The sequence below is a fragment of the Periophthalmus magnuspinnatus genome, chromosome 23, assembly GCF_009829125.3.
Source record: "Periophthalmus magnuspinnatus isolate fPerMag1 chromosome 23, fPerMag1.2.pri, whole genome shotgun sequence".
NCBI classification, from domain to species: domain Eukaryota; kingdom Metazoa; phylum Chordata; class Actinopteri; order Gobiiformes; family Gobiidae; genus Periophthalmus; species Periophthalmus magnuspinnatus.
In genome coordinates this window covers 13,572,932-13,594,751 of record NC_047148.1, presented here as the reverse complement: position 1 = coordinate 13,594,751, position 21,820 = coordinate 13,572,932, and the positions used below count along the sequence as shown (strand labels likewise).

General features: G+C 39.3%; 2 protein-coding genes across 2 annotated transcripts; one reads left to right on the top strand and one right to left on the bottom strand.

The window, feature by feature from the left end:
* Positions 1 to 303: 303 nt before the first annotated feature.
* lamb1b (laminin, beta 1b) lies at positions 304 to 18,917 on the top strand. The gene is made up of 33 exons (XM_033989536.2): positions 304 to 440; positions 788 to 960; positions 2,632 to 2,767; positions 3,659 to 3,732; positions 4,538 to 4,726; positions 4,795 to 4,858; positions 5,753 to 5,955; positions 6,031 to 6,151; positions 6,223 to 6,411; positions 7,192 to 7,368; positions 9,058 to 9,170; positions 9,253 to 9,332; positions 9,430 to 9,565; positions 9,673 to 9,831; positions 9,959 to 10,092; positions 10,163 to 10,283; positions 10,360 to 10,546; positions 10,620 to 10,763; positions 10,835 to 11,066; positions 11,139 to 11,302; positions 11,475 to 11,699; positions 12,015 to 12,232; positions 12,749 to 12,845; positions 13,783 to 14,152; positions 14,227 to 14,411; positions 14,496 to 14,737; positions 14,815 to 15,021; positions 15,107 to 15,251; positions 15,327 to 15,534; positions 15,735 to 15,876; positions 15,962 to 16,138; positions 16,533 to 16,692; positions 18,506 to 18,917. Exons 1-33 carry the CDS (start codon positions 413 to 415, stop codon positions 18,640 to 18,642), a joined length of 5,337 nt encoding a protein of 1,778 aa, XP_033845427.1. The 5' UTR covers positions 304 to 412; the 3' UTR covers positions 18,643 to 18,917.
* Positions 18,914 to 21,256, bottom strand: eri1 (exoribonuclease 1). Its single transcript, XM_033990245.2, has 7 exons — positions 20,948 to 21,256; positions 20,642 to 20,817; positions 20,322 to 20,538; positions 20,159 to 20,242; positions 19,979 to 20,088; positions 19,768 to 19,882; positions 18,914 to 19,621 (listed from the first exon to the last, which is right to left on the bottom strand). Exons 1-7 carry the CDS (start codon positions 21,026 to 21,028, stop codon positions 19,379 to 19,381), a joined length of 1,026 nt encoding a protein of 341 aa, XP_033846136.1. The 5' UTR covers positions 21,029 to 21,256; the 3' UTR covers positions 18,914 to 19,378.
* Between the last annotated feature and the right edge of the window lie 564 nt (positions 21,257 to 21,820).

The window sequence follows — 21,820 nt, the reverse complement described above, 5'->3', positions numbered from 1 at the left end:
CAGTATAAGGTGTTGTCACGCACAACAACATGACATTTACAAAGATTAATTTGCAATAATGGTTTGTAGATATAAAATTGTCATTTTAATTATTAAAATATTTTTGACTTTGTATAAGCAACATGCCAATAGTTTACAGGCCAAATTTTCTTTGAAAATACAGTATTCATTATTATAAAAAGTCCTATCTGTCAAACCTCCAGTAGAGGGTGCACATGGTTCCCTCTCATTGGAATCAATGCGCTACTAGAGAAAGGCGGGGTATGGCTGGTCGGTGGGATCGGGGTGGGATGGGGACTGAAAGTTGGGACTATTCTGCAAGTCAACTCTTTTTGACTTCACTTACAGAAACACATCGCTGTGGGATCCACCGGCTCCAAGACCAGGGATCCGCAAATCTCCATACCCGGAGATGCTTCTTCTTCAGCTTCTAACCTTTGGTGAGTTTTCTTAAATGCTTTTGCCGTCAGAAGCTTATGTGAATCTTTTTGACAGACGTCATTATGCATTGAAGTAACTATCAAAAATAATTGTACCACATTTACATCTGCCTGTTATTTTGCCCTAATCAGAAAAGACCAGGCCTACAGTATGATATCTTTAGACTGTCATAAGCATACATTTTTTGCTGCCACAAATTAAATTCACGTGAATGCAATTTAAAAGTACAAAGCAAAAATGGTTCAGTCTTGAGTCATATGGATGCTTTTAGAAGGCTTCATTTCTGTATTTATTCTCCCAAAGCACTGTAATAACAGACATATATTAACACTGGTGTTACTTTCAGTGCTGTGGTGCCCAGCCTGGGCCCAACTTCCAGAGTTTGCAGATGTGTGCACGGAGGGAAGCTGTTACCCTGCCACAGGTGACCTCCTGATCGGCAGAGCTCACAAACTCACCTCCTCATCCACCTGTGGCCTGCAGCATCCAGAGCACTTCTGTATTGTGGGACATCTGGAGGTAATCATTTAAACTTACTCTTGTTTAAGTTTCAGCAACAACAAACATGCAGTTCTTTTATACTGTTAGTACAAACACATCAAGCCTATGGGATACTAGATCATGATGCCACTCCAATGTGTAAAGAGGAGCTTGAGAACAGTAACCATGTTAGTCATGTGTTCTGAATTAACTGCAGTAGGCCTACTGGTTAGATAAATGAGGATGTGCTAGTATTGAGTATTGAAACACGATGGTTGTCACATATATGTATATATACATATATATACACATTCCAGATTTTCCACATTCTGTTTGCTAAAATGTCAGATTAACTAGCACGTTTTTGCAGCCAGCTACATTATATTCATTTGCACAGCATCTGCCTGTTGTCTCGATGAGTGGGAGTAAGCATTCCCATCCACAATAAAGAGCTGTATGCCTCACAATCCCTGCCCTGTCTGTGTGCGCTGATCAGGGGTTGAAGAAGGGAGATTCTCTTTTTATCTAACACCCTTTGGCGGCCTGGCTGTGTGAATGGACTCCTTATGAAATCATGGACACACATTAATGCATTTTCTGCTCTGGAGATAAGCAAGTATGAAAAGCAGGAAGTCAATAGAAATAGTCCAACTTAGTCACATTTTAATGTATTTGGCACAGACTGGGTCAAACTGGGAAATTCTTGTTTATTCACACATTGTATGTCCATGATTTAAGACTGTGTGCAGATGTGTGTGAGAACTGGAGTATAGTTTGTGTGTTTGCCAAACCATCTGTTGAGAAACTAAGCCCCATGACAGCATGAGCGAGAGCACCGGCAACCTCATATAAACACCATTAACCTGACCACAACTGTCCTGAAAGCTTTGTCTGAAAAGTATTATATAGTAGTAGCAGGATCTTGATGGTGCTAGTAGGTTTATTTACTATTCATTATTTTTTGTGAAGTAATAGAGCTACACTGCTTATTCCCTGCCTTATTTTTTTCCCATTTCGCCAAAGAAGGTTGAATAAATAACTTCTATGACTCATCCTAGATGTGTGCTAACTACAAAAGAGTTTCATTCTGCTATTTATTTTGTACAGCTCATGTTTCGTTTAACAGTATTGTACATTTAGAAAAGTGCTTTGGGATAATCCTGCTTTTTTCAGTGGCATAGATTAGTTTCAATAGGATTATTTATCGTCTATATTTTCTTTTGCAATAGATGACACTTCAAAATGTGTTATTGTGATAGGCCTAATATTATTTATTTTCTGGTACATAGTAATAAACCCTAACATACATAGATCATTGTTTTACGTTGACATTTTATATTTTAATGATCATCGTTAAACTGCATTACTATTAGTCATGGGACCATTGACTTCCTGTTTAAAACTGCAGAACTGAGAGCCCCTGCCTCTTCGTAATGCCAAATTTTCATGTAGCCTATGTGTATTCTCTTTTTTTAGTAGCTACACAATATTTTTGAATGCTTATGTTTTATAACTACACAAAAGTACGGAGTTGTGGGCGGGGAAAGGGAGTAGGTGACGTAAGCATTCAAGCCTCAAAAATGCAATAGTAAAAAAATAAATATATCATGTATAGCATACGTTACAACTGTTACAGCATGGTTAAAAACTCATAAAAATACATTTTTAAATTATGTCTCCTTGAACACTGAGTTTTCTTTCTTTTTGTAGGAGGAGAAGAAATGCTTTAAGTGTGATTCCAGACTGATGTACAATGAGCACACCAACCCCATTAGCCACACCATCGAAAACGTTGTCACCACATTCGCTCATAATCGCCTTAAGACCTGGTGGCAGTCAGGAAACGGTGAGAAAAAACACATTCCTTATTATTACTCCTGGTTTAAAACAAGGGACAATGCAGCAGTGTGAGAGCCACAACTGACAGTGTTCTCATGGGGACTGACCTCACTAATGACTGGACTACGACATCACACACTCAATCATCGCAGGGCGAGGGGGCGGGGCGTACAGGTGAACTGCATGGAACAGGTATGCTAATTAGACCCAGATGTGTGTAATAAGTGTACAATCAGGAGGCTTCACAAAACCTACACACTTTGGGAACATTAGAGACATCTAACACACATAGGAATAAGGTTTGATCAATTTTTTAAAATAATTTAGGACAACCTCTATAAGAGACAGATTAACATTCACCAAAACACTCTTGGTCAACAAACCTTTACAGTAACATTCCATACTTTCCGTGTATAGGAGTAGTTGCAGGAAATTTTTTATGTTTAACAGTTTCCTGTTTCCCTAGGGCGCCCTTATTGTTTTCAATGCACTAAGCAACCACAAAACCTACAATTATAGCAAACGTTTTCAAAAATACAGAAACATGATGCCTTCACTATTAATGCTACTTCAGTTTGTAACTGATTGTGAAATAAAGATTTTACAAAGCCTAAGATGTTGCAATAATGCTTCAGAAGCCTAGAAGGAAAGAGCTGCTGCTGTGAATAGGTTAGGAAATCCCATACTCACAGCCAGTTTCCTGCTGTTTCAAAGCCATCTGCATCTCCAAACGCACTCCCACCATGACACACACCTCCGAGAGAATCCCATCACATTAGATAGAGAGTGCATGTGTGGAAAAAAGGACTCATGTTTTCCACTATATTGCAATTGAACAAGTTTTATAGAGCAATAAATGTTAGGTTTGCCTGGTTTTAATCAAGTCTGTTTTTATCAGGTGTGGAAAATGTCACCATCCAACTGGACCTGGAGGCTGAGTTTCACTTCACACATCTCATCATGACTTTCAAGGTGACTTTCTAAGTTTTACTCTATACTTATTATACATAAAGCTTTTCCATGCAAGCCAAGAGTGATAGATGCAGAGCTGGACAGCTGTAGACGAGGAATGTTTAGAATAGTTTTAGTCTCTGGAGGGTAGTGGGAATGAGGAGGTTTTCACGAGCAGTAAAAACACCTTTGGTCTGCAGCATTGGTGGCCATCTGGTTATATGCCTGTCATCAACTCTGACACTGTTTGTCATTGACCAGATGCATTGTACATCCTTCCCAGCTTTGTTCTAAGCTACATGACAGAGAAAACCCACTTTTCTTTGTTCTTTTGTAACGTGCACTAGTTATTTTAAGTGGTACCCATAAATAATAATTACACTATATTTGTAAATTTTATACATAATAATTTACTTCCACAATTTTTAACTCTTATTCATGTCATTCTCAACGTTTTATTTCTTATTTCGAGGTTTGCTCTAGTTGCTAAACAGTCTTTTCAGTTCTAAAGATTTTTAGATTTCCATCATCTGTGTTAATGGATTGACAATTTGGAATTAGCTACAGGTCAGGAATAGGTGTTGTTTGTTAAAATGGTACAGTGATAGCTTTTTCCTCAAGTTTGAGAACCCTCTTACCTAAATGGTCCATTATTAATAAAGAAATTATCTATAAAGAACAACAGTTTTAACCTAGAATCAGATAACTTTATTCATTTAAAATTCAGTTCATAAATACACAGTAAACAATACAATATAATCTTTTAGTGTCAGTCCAGTGGGTATAGACAACAGGTAGCCTAACTTTAGTCAGTTCATATTTACAGACATTTCGGCCTGCTGCAATGGTGATTGAGAGGTCCATGGACTTTGGAAATTCATGGCAAGTGTATCGCTACTTTGCCTATGACTGTGGGTCCTCCTTCCCCGATGTGTCTGTGGGCCCTATGGTCAAAGTGGATGACATCATCTGTGACTCGCGCTACTCAGACATTGAACCATCCACAGAGGGAGAGGTGCGAGTAAAATAATAATGTCCATCTACTAGTATCTCCTATATTTCTTTACATTTGTCAATTTGTAGGTAATCTTCAGAGTGTTGGACCCAGCTTTTGAGATTGAAGATCCTTATAGCCTGAGGATACAGAGTAAGATGCATGTGTTTAACTAAGGGAATTTGGAATGGACTGGCTGATATGGATGTATTTATTTATTTTTGAAATCATATTCACTATTTGTCTTGCTGTTGTGGCTGATATTTGCAGATACCTAGAACTTGTAATCCATGGCAAGGCCCCAATTTGAAATTTGCCAACACCGATATATGAAACCATCCCCCAATACCACTGATAATAATATTAGGACAGATAAATCACAAATAAGGAATACAGAATATTAATCAGTCCTGTATTTGATTTTATGAATGAATCAGCATAACCTGGAGACCAACATTATTACAACATGAATATTTGATTGTCTGCTGTCCAGGTAACACACACTTGGTTTACAGCTGAAGGGTCAGAGAAGAGACAGTAAGAATTTCACACAAGGAAGTGACTACGTCTCAAAACATTCACACACAGTGTAAGATATTCAAACCAAAGGACACAGGGGGCTTCATATTTGTGGCAAATGCTGTAGACATGTATACTGGCTAGTATAGAAATATATTATCAAGTATGAATGGCTAGGTTTACATGCACACCAAAAATCAGATCATTGTTATCAGATTTTAAAGTCTGATGTCTTTGTGATTATAGCACAAATGTAGCAAAGAGAAAAATGAAACAGAAAATGTTAAAGATGGTAAATTTATAATTAAATGTACTTTGTCTTCCAAATGCAACAGTTAAAATCCATTAAGTAATTGGAATGTCACCAGGTGTTTTTGAAGATTGATTTGTCTTGGGCATGTAAACACAAACCAATACTCACGTCTCATTACCATAGCTATATGATGATTTTAGTTACCCAATTTTTACTGGCCACTGTACTCAGTGTGACAATTGCAAACAAACTAATAGGTAACTGTATATTTACAGACATGCTGAAGATCACTAACCTCAGAGTGAAGTTTATCAAGCTCCACACTTTGGGCGACAACCTGCTTGACTCTCGTGATGAGGTCAAAGAGAAGTACTACTACGCCCTCTATGATATGGTTGTCCGCGGTAACTGCTTTTGCTATGGCCATGCCTCTGAATGTGCCCCGATTGATGGAGCACCAACTGGAGCTGATGGCATGGTACATCAACATACAACAGATTATCCATAACATTATCACAAATGTGTCCTCACCTTAAGTCATAAACTTCTGTAGGTTCATGGCCGCTGTGTTTGTAACCACAACACTGAGGGACTGAACTGCGAACGTTGTCAGGACTTCTACCATGACTTGCCTTGGAGACCAGCTGAGGGTCGCAATACTCATGCTTGCAAGAGTATGTATTTCACATTTCTTGAATCTGCTTAAAAGTATTGAACTTATTTTTTTCCCTTCTGTTAATTTCAGAGTGTGGGTGCAATGAACACTCTACCTCCTGCCATTTTGACATGGCAGTGTACATAACCAGTGGCAATGTGAGCGGAGGCGTGTGTGAAAACTGCCAGCACAACACCATCGGGCGGCAATGCGAACAGTGTGCACCCTTCTTTTACCAGCACCCCAACAGAGACCTGAGGGACCCCAATGTCTGTGAACGTGAGTCACCCTAGCATGACCTCCCCTTTCACGCATGTCATGGGGAGTTACAAAGTTGTTGAATAATGTATCTTGTCCATAAGCACTGACAAGAAACACCTGCAGCTGAACACAATAACTGTGACAGTCTTTGAAGTGAAAAGCTAAAAGTACCGGTAACTGTTCAACCATGATTGTAATTACCTGCTAAGTACTAGGTTTGAGGGGTAATAGCTCTTTGAAACTGAAAATGCAGGCAAACTGCTCTTTTATGGTCTAACCCTGTTTTCTAATAAGAATTTATTATACAATTATTTTTAAATATAGTAAATATAGTATATAGAATATATTTATTATTTCTTTTATTGATTAGGAAAATGCATCACTCTGAAACCCAAATGTTGCCCTCCATCTGAAATTGTGATCATCATTATTTCAGATGGAGGGCAACATATATTTTTTTGAAAGAAAGCTATTAACTCTGAAGCTATTATTTAAGCTATTAATTCCATCCATTTTCTTCCACTTATTTGGGGCATTCTAAGCAGACCCCCAGACTTCCCCATCCCAGGCACTTCCTCCAGCTCCTCCAGTTGGACCTCAAGGTGTTATCCCGCAAGCCGAAAGACATAGTCCCTCCAGCATGTCCTTGGTCTTCCTTAGAGCATCCTGTTGGTGGGGCATGCCCAGAACACCTCCTCATCATAAATTTTAACTATAGAGATTCTACAATGGTGTGAACGCAACCTAAGTTTACTAAGTTTAACCGTGGTTGAAAAACATTTGTGTTTATTTCAACAGCCTGCAACTGTGACCCATCTGGGTCCCTTCAGGGAGGTTTGTGCGACTCTAGAACAGATGTTTCGGCTGGACTCATCTCAGGCCAATGTCGCTGTAAAGCCAATGTAGAAGGAGAGCGATGTGACCACTGTCGTCCAGGACACCACGGGCTGGGGGAGGGACCTGATGGCTGCCTGCGTAAGTCAAATTATCTTTGCTTACTATTTATTTAATTTTTTAGTGGCACAGTGCGTATTAATGACCTTACAGTTGAAACCAGAAGTTTACATACACTGTATAAAAAGACACTTTTTTCTCACTGTCTGACATGAAATCAGACCTTTCCTGTTTTATGTCAATTAGGATTACCAAAATTACTTCTATTTGCTAAATGCAAGAATAATGAGAGAATTTTTCATTACGATCTTCAAAATCTGAAGTTTACATACAGTCAGATTACTATGCCTTTAAACAATTTGGGAAAACCTAGATGATGATGATATCATGTCTTTGGAAGCTTCTGATAGGTTTATTGATAACATCTGACTTCATTAGAGGTGCAAAATGTACATATCAACCCAAGAACTAAAGCAAAAGAGCTTGTAAAGAGTGTGTCATTATCCAGAGTGAAACGAGTACTGTGTCGATATGGGCTGAAAGGCCACTCTGCCAGGAAAAAGTCATTACTCCAAAAGAAACATAAAAAGCCAGATTAGAGTTTGCAAATGCAGGAGAAAGACCTTTGTTTTTTGAAGACATGTCCTGTGGTCTGACAAAACTAAAATTTAACAGCTTGGCCATAATTAGCATCATTACATTTGGATGAAATGGGGGAAGCTTGCAAGCCTGAGAACACCATCCCAACTGTGGAACGGGGGTGTCAGCATCAAGTTGTGTGGTTGTTTTGCTGCAGGGTGCACTGCTGCACTTCACAAAATAGATGGCATCATCATTATGTGGAAATACTGAAGCAACAGCTAAAGACATCAGCCCAGAAGATGAAGCTTGGGCGCAAATGGGTTTTCCAAAAGGACAAAGACCTGAAGCATACTGCTAAACTGGTTACAAAGAGGCTCACGGATAACAAAGTCAATGTTTTGGAGTGGCCATCACAAAGCTCTGATCTCAATCCTACTGAAAATGTATGGGTTGACCTGAAAAGGCAAGTGCAAGCAAGGTAGTCTACAAACTTGACTCAGTTACACCAGTTCTATCAGGAGGAATGGGCCAAAATTTCTGCCAACTATTGTTAGAAGCTTGTGGAAGGAAATCCAAAACATTTGACTGAAGTCATACAGTTTAAAGGCAATGGTACTACTAATATACTATATGACTACATAGTAGTACTACTAATATACTAATGAAATGTATTTAAACTTCTGACTTTGAAGAAAGTAATGAAAAATTGTCTAAAAAAATCCTTCTCTCATTATTCTAGCATTTAGCAAATAGAATAATTTTGGCAATCCTTTTCAATCTAAAACAGGAAAAGTGTAGTCTGATTTCATGTCAGTGAGAAAAAAGGTATATGTGTCAAGTTTCAACTGTATGTGAATTTTAGCTCAGTGCTGTATAAATTCTAATTTGTGAGACCGGTACTAGTCAAAATGTCTTGGTTGAAAAAAAAAAAGTGTCCCAGTGACTACCTTTGAAACACTTTTTTCCAAATGTGACCCGTTGCAGTGTGAATATGTCGCTTATTGAAGTTGCAATTGAAAGATGGGGACTCTCTTTCTGTCAGTGGTAGATTATTCCAATATTCATTAATATTTTTTGTCAGTAATGAGATACTTGGGCTTTAAAAAGGTAGTGAGCACGTTTGGCAATACTGTGGGGAAATAACACAGATATGACTCATGTTACTAATATAACTATGTATTCTGGCAGCTTGCACCTGTAACCCACTGGGAACACTGCCTGGAGGAAACCCGTGCGACTCAAAGACAGGAAGTTGTTTTTGCAAACGTCTCGTAGATGGACATAATTGTGATCAGTGCATGGTGTGTATATTGCTGGATTATTTGGCACAGTCGGTTTTTAATGTTTACCAGTTGTAATTTTTTATTTTTATTTTTTTTAAAGCCACAACACTGGGGTCTATCCAATGATATGGATGGATGCAGACCATGTGACTGTGACCAAGGTGGAGCGATTAATAACAAGTAAGACATTAAATGGATTTTGTAGGCATATTATGAAGAGTGCAATGTTCACACAATATTTGAAATTGTAAATCATAAAAATAAAATCTCTTTACAGCTGTGACCCCTACAGTGGACAATGTGTATGTAGGGAGCACATGTTTGGTCGTCAATGTGACCAAGTTGAGTCTGGCTTCTACTTCATTGCTCTGGATCATTACACATATGAGGCTGAGGACGCCAAGCATGGACCAGTAAGTTATGTTAGGTTACATTGTTGCACATTAAGTTACATTTTGTACAACCGTAATACATTCAGCAAACTTGTTTATAAACTGTTTTGCTTTGTGTCTTGTCTTAGGGTGTCACCGTGGTACCTAGACCTTATCCTTTGGACCGCAGCCCTACATGGACAGGTATGGGCTTTGTAAATGTACCAGAAGGGGCTTACCTGGAGTTTAACATAAACAACATCCCTGAGTCCATGGACTACGATATCCTTATTCGCTATGAGCCTCAGGTAAGTTAACTATACACGGTACACACTATTTGTACCACAAAGCAAATATTTGACTGCTTTTCCAAAACTATGTCAGATTATGAATATGTTTGACTAGCTGAATATAAACACAAGTAAACGTTAACAGTTGCCAGAGCAGTTGGATCAGGTGAACGTCAGATTGCAGCGCCCCGTGTTCAACCCTCCAAATTACATCAGCCACTGTGGCACCTCCGTCCAGGCAGGAGACGAGCAGTACATTTCTCTGCCACCTGGATCTCGGTAAAACCTGCAGACCAGTTGTTATTTTGAACAATAACAAAAGAGACACTAACTGTAAGTTGTTTCTCAGACATGTGCTGCTTACACGCCCTGTGTGCTTTGAAAAAGGACTTAACTACACAGTGCGTGTTAGTCTTCCCCGGTACTCGTCTGTGAGCGATGCCACCAATCCTTACACACTTATTGACTCTGTAAGTGTTTTATAAAAGCTGTATTTATTCAGTCTGTGTTTGTTTTTATAGAGCTGACTCTTCTTTTATCTCTCAGCTGGTGTTGATGCCCCGGGTCAGGGAACTCAACATATTCGAAGGGACAGATGGAGAAGGAGCCTGGGACACCTTTCAGCGCTACCGCTGCCTTGAAAGCAGCCAGAGTGTTGTGAAAAGTCCAATGACAGACATCTGTAATGACTACATTTTCAGTGTCTCTGCTTTGCTTCATAAAGGAGCCATGGGTATAAATTTGACATTATATTTTTATAAAACCCACTGTTTTATGTCCTTTTGATAAATGTTCCTATTTTCTAGAATGTCAGTGTGACCCCCAGGGGTCGCTGAGTGCTGTGTGTCAACCAAACGGTGGACAGTGTCATTGTCGACCTAATGTTGTTGGTAGGAACTGTGAGCACTGTGCACCTGCAACCTTCCTTTTCAGTCCGAATGGGTGCAGGGGTAAGAAAAAAACAAACAATAATAATAACATGCACAATATACATTCTATCTAATCTGTCTCATGTTACCAGCTTGTGACTGTGACCCCCGAGGGTCAGTCACTGCTTTTTGCCATGAAGCTACGGGGCAGTGTCAGTGTGTCCCAGGAGCCACAGGACGCCAGTGTTCCCACTGCCTGCCTGGCTTTTGGGGCTTCCCTCACTGTAGACCATGCCAGTGTAACGGGCACAGTGACTATTGCCATCCCCAGACAGGGGAGTGCCAGGGATGCAGAGATTACACTGCAGGACATCACTGTGAACGGTACATTCAGTGCATACATACAGAAGTGTTTCATAATTGAGGTCCCTTATGTTTCAAATTGTCTACCTGCAGATGTTTGGATGGTTACCATGGTAACCCAGAGCTGGGTTCAGGTGGCCACTGTCGCCCCTGCATGTGCCCTGATGGTCCCAGCAGTGGACGCCAATTTGCTGATAGCTGCTACCACTTGGCCCATAGTAACCAGCTGGTGTGTGTGTGCAATCCCGGCTACAAAGGTAAATAAAACACACAGAGCATATTTCAGTCACACATTATTACTATTTTCTCAGTTGTTTTCTCTTTTGCTTAATGCACATGACAGTTAACAATGAACCCCTATAATTTACTCTTTTTTGTTTTAGTGTAAATATTGAAAGGTCTAATTTTCATTTTGGTTCATTCTTGTAGGGTCCAGGTGTGACGAGTGTGCCCCTGGTTATTTTGGGAACCCGCTGGTGCCCAGAGGCCACTGTTTGCCCTGTCAGTGCAATAACAACATAGACATGCATGACCCAGGCGCCTGTGATGCTCGTTCAGGGGCTTGTCTCAAATGCCTGTACCACACACAAGGATATGCATGTCAGCACTGCAAACTTGGTTACTATGGCAATGCAGCCACTCAGAGTTGTAGGAGTAAGTAAGAAAGACAGTTTTTTTTTTGTCTATTCCTTAACTCAGTCACAATATTTACTACTACTGTATATTGACTTATCAATAGATAGTACAGGGAACAACAATTTTTGAGGATCAGTATTTATCTTAAGTGCCTTTTTGTACTAGTAGGGAACTTTCAGAATATCAGATTTTTTTTTTTCATATATTCCTGCTTTAGCATTATTGTGTCAGTGGCATATTTTTTTTTAAAACTATCATTTTTGGTCTATATTTCAGTACTTCAAAATGTGTTATAGTGACTGGCCTAATTATCCCTAACTTTTTGTTCTGTAGAGTGCATGTGTTACTCGGTGGGTACTGTGGCACACGCCTGTTCCTCTTCTGATGGATGCCAGTGTGACCAGCTTTCCGGCCAGTGCCCCTGTCTGCCCAATGTTGTGGGTCAAAACTGTGACCGCTGTGCAGTGGATACCTGGAACATCACTAGTGGAAAAGGCTGCGAGCGATGTGACTGTGACCCTAAGCACTCCTTTGGTTCATCTTGTGATGTGGTAAGCTTTATACTACAGAAATTGAAACTATGTGCAAAAAGCCTAAATTGTCCAAAGATTTCATTTTCATCAGTGCAGCACAGTGGAGTAATTGAAATAGACTCAAGAAGAAAGTCTGTATTGCTAAATGATTTTTGTGACACAGTGTCCAGTCTAGTGGTTGTGGTCAACTTGAGTTTTCTCTGTTTGGGTTTGCTTTTTTTTCTCTTTTCATTCTTCACGAATTTTGTACAAGACTCACAGGAACTGAACAGAATAGTATATCCTCCCCTCACTCAACTCTCAGCTGTTTGCGCACTTTGCACACAGAGTTTAGATTTCCATGTTTATTGGCCCTACTCCACCAAAAGGAAGGAAGTCTCAGAATACACTGTTTAATAACTGTGTTTTAAAGGTCAGTTTATGTATAGAAAACCTAAAACCTAAACATTGATTTGTTATTATCCTGGTTAGTATTTTATAATCTTTGTGTTATATTATTATAGTTTTTAGTAAATTATTTATTGATTTCTTTAGGTTACTGGACAATGTTCGTGCAAACCTGGTTTTGGTGGCAGAACTTGTCGAGAGTGCAGAGAACTGTTCTGGGGGAATCCAGAGGTCAAATGTCATGGTAGGTAACTTTACAGAAAATAAACAACATTAATTACAAATATAACTGTTTTGCTTCCATTTCTGCTGCACTCATTCATTGTACCTCATTGTATCCTGCTACAAACTTTTTAGACATTTAGAACAATGATTGTTTGTGTCAGCATCATTTGGCACTTGTGTCTAGTCTCAAATCCAGTGTTCATGTTATATTGTCTGCAGAACAGATTGCTAGAAAGACAAGCCAATTTCAGTTTCCCAAGACTGTCTGTAAAACCACTGTAGACAGTAGCTTCTTTGCTCTAAGGAAAAGACAGCAGGAGAAGAGAGTAGAAAAAGGGAGGGGGTCCTGGAATCTGGGACTGACCTCTCATTCTCCGCTCATGAGAACCAGATGTTAGCCCAAACTCCCAGGAAAACATTTTTGTCATGGGCCAACACCCAGAGGACCCTGAAATCCTGAATGATCCCAGCTATATTTTGTAATGGTTTCTAAGTACTCTGAGCAGCTGGACTCTTCCTGTCTGTGTTGCATAGATAATCCACTTGTGAAACATTTCAGCACAAACAAGTACTAGTTTATCAGCACCTTTGTGTGATTTAAGGAAACCCACCCAGTGACATGTTTGATGAATTGCTGATGTCTTTAGGTTGTTCATTTTACTTGAAAAAGTTGCGGGACCCTCTCTCATTTTGGTTTCATAAATCATTTAAATGATGTAAGTCATTACAGTGCTGAAAATGAACCACTACTACATTCCTTGTTCCTTACTCATACCATGCTGACATTTACAGTCACTATGACCTTTTAGTTCAACAATAATTTTCATGTAAAGTTTAAGTAAAATTATTAGTTTCTTCTTGTAAAATGTTACTTCTACACAGTTACCACTCATATATTTTAGAAAAAGCCTATTGTAGAAAACTGTATACTTAAACTTAAACCTGTATTTTTTTAGCATGTGATTGTGACCCTCGGGGGATCTCCAGTGTTCAGTGCCATCGTGCCACAGGACAGTGTACATGTGTGAAGGGCGTGTCAGGCATGAGATGTGACAAGTGTGCCAGAGGATACCGGGGAGAATTTCCTAACTGTGAGCCCTGCCACGATTGTTTTGGAGAATGGGACACTATTGTTAATGAACTGACAAATCAGACACAGCGTCTAGAGGCCCAAGTAACTGAGCTTCAGACCAGTGGAGTAACAGCACCATATAAAGAACTAGTTAGCAGTTTAGAGAGAAAAATTATGGCTGTTAAAGATATAGTTGAAAACAATCCGGCTGCTGCCAAGTTCGAGGAAATACAAGATTTGATGCACCAAATAACGTAAGAAACTCATTAGAAAGAACTTTGGATAATGTGTGTTTAATATTTTTTTGATGATTTTTTTTTTCTATTAGTGGTGTTATGTCCTTTGTTAATGGGATGCTGAATACAACAGAGAAGACTTTAGATGTCTTGCATGGTGATACCAACAGCACAGATGCCAACTTGGAAGAACTGACAAATCAAGCCAACAAACTGGACCAAATTGTGAAGGAGCTTAGACAGCAAGTATTTGATGCCAAAAATGCCAATATACAAGGTACACGATAAAATACATTGACATATACCCACAAAATGGCAACATGTGTTTGATATGTGACATTCTACAACCTTTCTGTTTCAGGTGCTATGGACACTATCTCCGAAGCACACACAGAGTCCACTAATGCTGACATCCGTGCCAATATTGCCACAGCTATCCCAGGCAACACAGTAGCAATTTCAGGGGCTGTACGGAAAGCCACAGAGGATAAACTTACCAGCAGTAAAAAAGACTTTGATCGGAAGCACCAACGCAATTTGCAAAAGATGGAAAAACTGGAGAATGAGCTGAATGCATTTGACCTGTCTTCACTGAGCCCAAAGGTACAATTCAACCAAATTAATACATTTGACAGATATGTAATTATTTAAACTTTAGAATAATTTCTGTTTAATTGTAGATTTGTGGAGGTGCAGCAGAAGGGGAGAGCTGCTCTGGCTCCCCCTGTGGTGGCTTAAGCTGCATGAGCAAGGATGGGGAATTCCACTGTGGAGGAGAAGGATGCAAAAGTCTTGTCACAACATCTGAAACGGCTTTGAAATCAGCCAATGATTTAGATAAAAACATTGACATGGCCATGCAGGAGGTGGACAAGCTATCGAAATTGGTAAGTCAACATTTTAATTTAAGTTTGGAAAGTCAAAACAAAAAAATGTATAAAATATTGACATGCTGTACCAATGTGCTAACAGGTATGGGAAGCCAAGGTCCGAGCAGATGAGGCCAAAGTGAATGCCCTGGAGGTGCTGAAGAAATCAAACGAAAGCAAAGAGAGAGTGGAGCAAAGCAACAGCCAACTCCGAGACCTTATTAAAGAAATACGTGACCTTCTGACCAGTAAGAAAATGCAACAATTAAACACAAGTGTGATAAATTGCTTGTTTTAACACTTCTTATACTTGTATTTTGCAGATGAGAAGGCAGACCTATCTGTAATTGAAGCGGTGGCCACTGAGGTGCTGGCTCTACAGATGCCAGCTTCTACAGAGAAACTGAAGGAGCTGACAGAGGAGATAAAGGAGAAGGTGGGCAGCCTGACCAGTGTAGAGACCATCCTCAGCCAAAGTGCTCTAGACATTAAGATTGCGGAGACACTTCTCAAGGAGGCCAAGGAAGCAAGGTAGTGGAAATATTTCAAATATAGTTTCTCTGTTTATTTTCTTGTCTTGTTTGTTTTCTTGTCATTTTATCATTGATACAATGAATTTCAGTGTACGATCATCTTGTACAGTTTTAGAAGAATTTCAGTAATGTAATTATTGTGACACATTAATTATTTTCAGCAGTAATAATACAATTCTTTTTTGTGAATTGTTATAGCAATAAGGCATCTGGCATAAAGGAGAGTGCAGATGTTGTGAAGGCGGCTTTGGAAGAGACGGAGAAGGCCCAAAGTACTGCAGCTGATGCCATAGAGCTTGCTCTGAACAACACCAAGGGTACACTGGAATTGCTCATTTCAGTAAGATGATGTTTTTGATGCAAATTTTATTACAAAAGCTGTACTATGTCTGATGTGTCCTAAAATGTAATTGTTCGCCATTTAGGTGGAGTCCGAAACTGCTACATCGGAGCTAAAACTGAGCAATACTACAGGGCGCCTGGTTCAACTGGAAAGGGAGGTTGGCTTATTGAGACAGAATAACCTCGAAGTGACCCACCTGGTGGAGACTGCAGGCGTGACCAGCGAACAGGCGAAACAGAATGCAGACGAGGCAGAGCAGGTCTGCTACATTGACAAATCTTTATTCTTGACCAATTTTTGTTATAACTTTCACATAGTAATTGCAATAATAAGGAGTTACATTGCAGTCCATGTATGCAGATGCACAGAAGATAAAGAAATATACTTGCCGTGTTCCTAAAGATAAATATAGAAACCCGTGAAATTAAATGCATATCAATAAGCAGTAGTTATCTCTTACCCAACGATAGCCCGCACCAAGGACCGAGCAGCCCTCTGATCCCATCCCTGATATTTAATTTTAACAAGAAGTAAACATTTAACATATATTATTTTGACATTGTGCATTCCTGAGACCATTGTTCTAACCTGACAAAAAGCTTTGTTAAGGCTATGTTGATATACATTCCCATTTTGTTTGTGTCTATGTAAAGGAGTTTAACCAGGAGGTGAAGGATGGATTTGAGGAGGTTCAGGGCCTGATTGAGGATAAAGGGGAGTCTGTGCTTCAGGCGAGGATACGGGCCGATGAACTGCAGCAAGAGGTCAAAGAGCTGCTAGCCCAGAGCAGCATCAAACTGCAGAGGCTCAAGGGTAAAGAACACTGTTTTAATGCTACAATGCCATAAAAAAATGTTTGCTCCATGTAAATGTCAAATAAGGTCTCAATTTCAAGCCCCAGCACCAAACATGTTGTTGTTGATGTTTTATTGCTCTGAAATCAGAGAAAAGGCTTTAGGCTGAGTTCTTCTCTCAAAAGGAAAACACTCTGTACCACCTTGCGTTGTCGTGTGGTAATAAAGGAAGTGCTCCACTATGTTTTTAAACTCCATACACCTTCACTAGAATCATAAGATAAGATAAGAGATAAGATATGCCTTTATTAGTCCCACAGTGGGGAAATTCCAATATTGCACCACACAGTTCAAGAACAGGAGGAAAATGGTACATGCAATAAAACAAGATAATAGATAAATAGCTTAAAATAAAAAAAAAAAATTGACTTAAAAAATAAACTAAAAATAGACTCTAATATAACATCTCCGTAAAGTGACTTGAGTATTGCACATAGGTATAGTTAAATGACACATGTTTAGTGTTAACAGTGTTCGTTGTACAGTCTGAGAGCAGCAGGAAGGAAAGACCTGCGAAACCTCTCCTTCACACAGCGAGGGTGAATCAGTCTGTCACTGAAGCTGCTCTCCAGGGCAGACAGAGCGTCCTGCAGGGGGTGAGACTCATGGCCCAGCATAGAAATGACCTTAGCCAGGACCCTCCTGTCCGACACCTCCTGCACTGAGTCCAGAGGACAGAGCTGGACTTCTTGATGACCTTGTCCCGCTTCTTCCTCTCCGTCTCTGTGATGCTGCTGCTCCAGCAGACCACACCGTACAGGATGGCTGATGCCACCAGAGTCATAGAAGGTCTTCAGGAGTGGCCCTCTCACTCCAAAAGACCTGAGTCTCCTCAGGAGATAGAGCCTGCTCTGGCCCTTCCTGTACAGTGCATCTGTGTTGTGAGTCCAGTCCAGCTTGTTGTTCAGATGAACACCCAGGTACTTGTATGAGTCCACTCTCTCAATGTCCCTTCCCTGGATGTTCACTGAGGGAGCAGTAGAATGGCGTCTGCGGAAGTCCACCATCATCTCCTTGGTCTTCCCTGCATTGATGATGAGGTGGTTCTGCTGACACCAGTCCACAAAGTCCTGCGTTAGTCCTCTGTACTCCATATCGTCATCATCCTTGATGAGGCCAATGATGGCAGAGTCATCAGAGAACTTTTGCAGGATGCAGCACGCGATGCAAACCAGCTGCCGCTCTCGCCAGCGCCGGAAGTAGTACATGAGTAGTAGTACATTTGGATAATTTCAGCCCTGAAATTGCTCATCTCTACAGAACTAAAGGTAATAGGTAGCTGTTAACTTGAAAACTACTGCTTGACATCACAAGGTGGAACAGAGCATTTTAAACTTTGGAGATGTAGACAAACTAATAATAAAAGGTTACTCAAACATGTGTGAATTATGTCTGTGTAATCCCCCAGTTGGTCAAGTGTAATCCATTGACAAATTTAATTTTGTCAACTGGACAAAAAGTTTTTGGGTGAAGATGAGCAGCGAAATGTCTTCAAAAACTTTTTGTCCAGTTGTTGGAATGGAATTTTATACTATGTGTGAATGAAATAATACCCAACTTCAGGTATGTTTTTGATTACACAACATTCTAACATGGCTTTAAGCTTGCAGGAGTCAGTTTTGTGTAATATAGGACCTTTAAACTTATCAAAATCCCTAGAGAATGTTCCAATTTTAAATTGTTTTAAATTTCCATGGAATACTTTGGGTGATGCGCCTTATCCAGAAAGTTAATATTGCTTTTAAATTTCAGTTTTCTCTTTCCTTTTTAAGAGTTGGAGACATCTTATGAGGCCAACCAGAAGATTCTTGAGGACAAAGCTGCAGAGTTGGCTCAGTTGGAGGAGAGAGTCCGTCGTATCTTAGAAGAGATCAGCTATCAAGTGACACTGTATAGCACCTGTGTCTGATTTACAGTATTAAACTAGATGTCCCATTTATTGAAAGTCTGGCTGGGAATTTTATAGCGTCCTAAAAATTTAAAGCACTACAAATCATGACCCATTTTAGACACTTTGTTATATTGAACAAATGGAAATGGTCAAAGAAGTTTGAAAAGTTTAAAATTTGTTTATTTCACAATTATATATTTTACACATCCTAAATGCTATTTGGACAAAACTGAATATTTGTATTGTGAATGCAGAAAATAAAATTCATAAAAACACCATTTCTGAGGCATTTCATAAAGGATTTATTCATTGTTAATTTTTCTGAACAGTCTATAATTTTCTGCTCACATTAGGCACAGATTACAAGTTGACAACCAAATAGTGAAATATTAACTCTGGATATTACTCTACTGTTGTACAAAAATATCACAAAGTTTGAATCTTGTGTCAAAATACCAATTCAATATAAAGTCTAGACTTTATACTGGATGACTAAACTTCAACACAATAAAAGTGCTTTAAACATGTATGTGATGTGACAAGACATCTATTGGCAATTTACCTTTAATTATAGGTAACAAATTAAGCAGTATTTATTCAATGACAAAAGAATAAACACTGGTGGGTCTTCAACTTCTCTAACAGAAACTGTAAACTGGCACATGGCACCCTTTAGTCTGTCGACAGTCAACGTTTTCATAACCCACAAACATCAAAAATAAATTTGTTTTAAGGCCAGTATGTAGACCGTTGGTTACTCTCTAGAGCGGGGATTGTGTGGTGGAGGAGCTCCTTCCACTGGGGCAGAGCTGGGAACTGAGTGTAACTGACCAGCGTGAATGCGCTCATTGACCCGCAACTGGCACCCATCCTGCAGCATCCGCAGAGCGATTCGGGCAATGTTTCTAGAATCGTCCAAACCAGAGTGAGGGCGGCCTTCGTACTTCAGACCCAATTTATCCAACATTGTGCTCAGCTTTGTCTGCGGCCGTGGGACCTAAGGAGGGCAAGCAAGTGTCAATATAAGACTGCACAATAATGAACTGCAGCTATACACATATATCTTAATGACCATGTTATATTACAGTCATACGTTCACAAAGTATTAAACTATTCATTTACATTAATTAGGTCTTGACGTACCTTATAAAAATTTCCATATGATTTCCTTATATTTATCCATTTCTTTGCAAACTGAGGATATCTGATACGACTTATGGAACACTGGATGTTCAGAAACTTGCTCATGTCCCAAGCCCTAACACGTACACACAATTAGCATGGTGAATCTTGTAAAATAATGCACAAAATATGCTTTATGTATATATATTATATATATATATAAAAAAAATACCCATCAGTCAGAATGGCATATTTGTATTTTGTCCCAAGCTCTCGTTCTTGAAGCCAAGCTACAGCTTTCTCAAGGACAACTGGAAAAGGATCTGCCTCATCAACCATTTTCTATTACACAAAAAAGAGATGCAATAACAAAGCAATATACATGTAGTATCAAAGGGGGGTCTCTATCAACCTGAGTGATTCCGGTTAGATTTATACAGAACTCGGAAAGTTGTGGGTTCAATTCTGGCTTAACATATTCCTGGAAAGAGTCCACCTGAAAGGAAAGCACTCTCTAGTTAGTACAATGTAATACTGATAATATTCATATTTGAATAAGAAATAACAAAACTTGCAATTTCCAAAGTCTCTGTGTTGACAAGAACCATTGGAAATTCAATAATTTCATGCTTGAATCCTGGTGGGTTATCCTTTTCACACGTTGCTTCAAAATCCACCACACAAATGTAGTCATAGTATGTGTCAGTAGGGCCTCCCTCGGCTGCTGACTGCTGCAGCTTTTGCTTCTTGTAGTGGCTCTTCAACCTTTTCTTCATGACATCCTTTACACCTCTTACAATTGCACAATGAAAAATTTGTTAAGACTCCATTAATTACATGAAAAATCCTTTTAATAAAATGAAATGTGGAATATATAAAAATGTATACTTCTTACCTTGTGTCAAGCTTTAGATCGGACAGTTTCTTCCGAAGCTCTTCTTTAGACATGCGGTTGATCTGCCCATTGGCCAAAGCAATTTCTTTATACACAGGATGACTGTAGTCTCCATTAGACGGAGGTGAGGACGTATTCGGGACAGGATCTTCATCTGCATATATCCTAATGCAAGACTGGAAGAAAAACAAAAACAAAACAGCAGGTAAATATAATTAATGGTAACAAAATAGTAGTAACTGGCAGTTGCAGCGAATGCATAGCTCTTGGTTGCTTTCGGGATTTAGCGTAGATGAATATACAAACCTTATCTTTATCGTGTCTTCGTATATCAGACATCTTCAATCTGCCGTTTTCTGAACAAATGTTCTCCTTGTGCTCATCCATCCAAAACAAAATCGTTGTACACAGACGCAACCTTAAAACCTATGAGCCTTTTTATCAGCTATCAAAACATAAAAAAGACACTAAACCAAAGAGCTTGATTAGACAGTAGTCCTCATATCACACATGACCTAAAAGAGAAGATAATGAGTAGCTAAATATGTCAAAACAAGCTATAATTTGGCAAAGTTTTGGTAAAGCGCGCTGTTTCGTGTGAGGTCAGTTAAAACTACTTCCGGTACAGTTTGACTGAGACAACTCCAGCGCGCCCCTGTCTGTTCCGGAGGTTTACCTGCAACCAGTAAATACTAAATATAAACACATTTTTATGTTTGTTATGTTTATATATTTTATGCATTCAGTGATCTTATCTATTCACTCATTAGTCATTCTGATATGTATTATAATGCTTTTTTTCATGTTATTGTTTTTTTTGTTAGGTTACAGTAGCATGTAAATGTGTGCACTGGGATCTGTGTCTGTGCCAAAATGATGACATATTTATGCAGTATCAACACATACAAATAAGGTGGATTTAACCGAAACAAAATGCTGCAGACAAAATGTAGCCTTGGATGCAATGATAGCCTTAATGTTTAAATTTATGCAATGACAAATATGCAGTCTATTCCTATATAATTGGCCTAGAAGACATGTTATCGTTTACCAGTAGATGGCACATAGTTCTTACAGTACTGTCCTATTACCCTTACCTTACCTTAGGGAAGCTGTCAGTGTCTATATGGAAACTGACACACACACTCACATTATAGGGGTGTGTGTGTGGGTGTGTGT

What these genes read in the sequence shown, in the direction of transcription:
- lamb1b (XM_033989536.2), top strand. Translation starts at nt 413, where the DNA reads ATGCTTCTTCTTCAGCTTCTAACCTTTG. An exon ending in TGGACAAGCTATCGAAATTG is followed by an intron (nt 15,022 to 15,106) that starts GTAAGTCAACAT and finishes ATGTGCTAACAG; the next exon opens with GTATGGGAAGCCAAGGTCCG. An exon ending in ATGCAGACGAGGCAGAGCAG is followed by an intron (nt 16,139 to 16,532) that starts GTCTGCTACATT and finishes GTCTATGTAAAG; the next exon opens with GAGTTTAACCAGGAGGTGAA.
- eri1 (XM_033990245.2), bottom strand. Translation starts at nt 21,028, where the DNA reads ATGGATGAGCACAAGGAGAACATTTGTTCAGAAAACGGCAGATTGAAG. An exon ending in ACACAGAGACTTTGGAAATT is followed by an intron (nt 20,243 to 20,321) that starts GCAAGTTTTGTT and finishes CTTTCCTTTCAG; the next exon opens with GTGGACTCTTTCCAGGAATA. An exon ending in TATGCCATTCTGACTGATGG is followed by an intron (nt 19,883 to 19,978) that starts GTATTTTTTTTA and finishes TGTACGTGTTAG; the next exon opens with GGCTTGGGACATGAGCAAGT.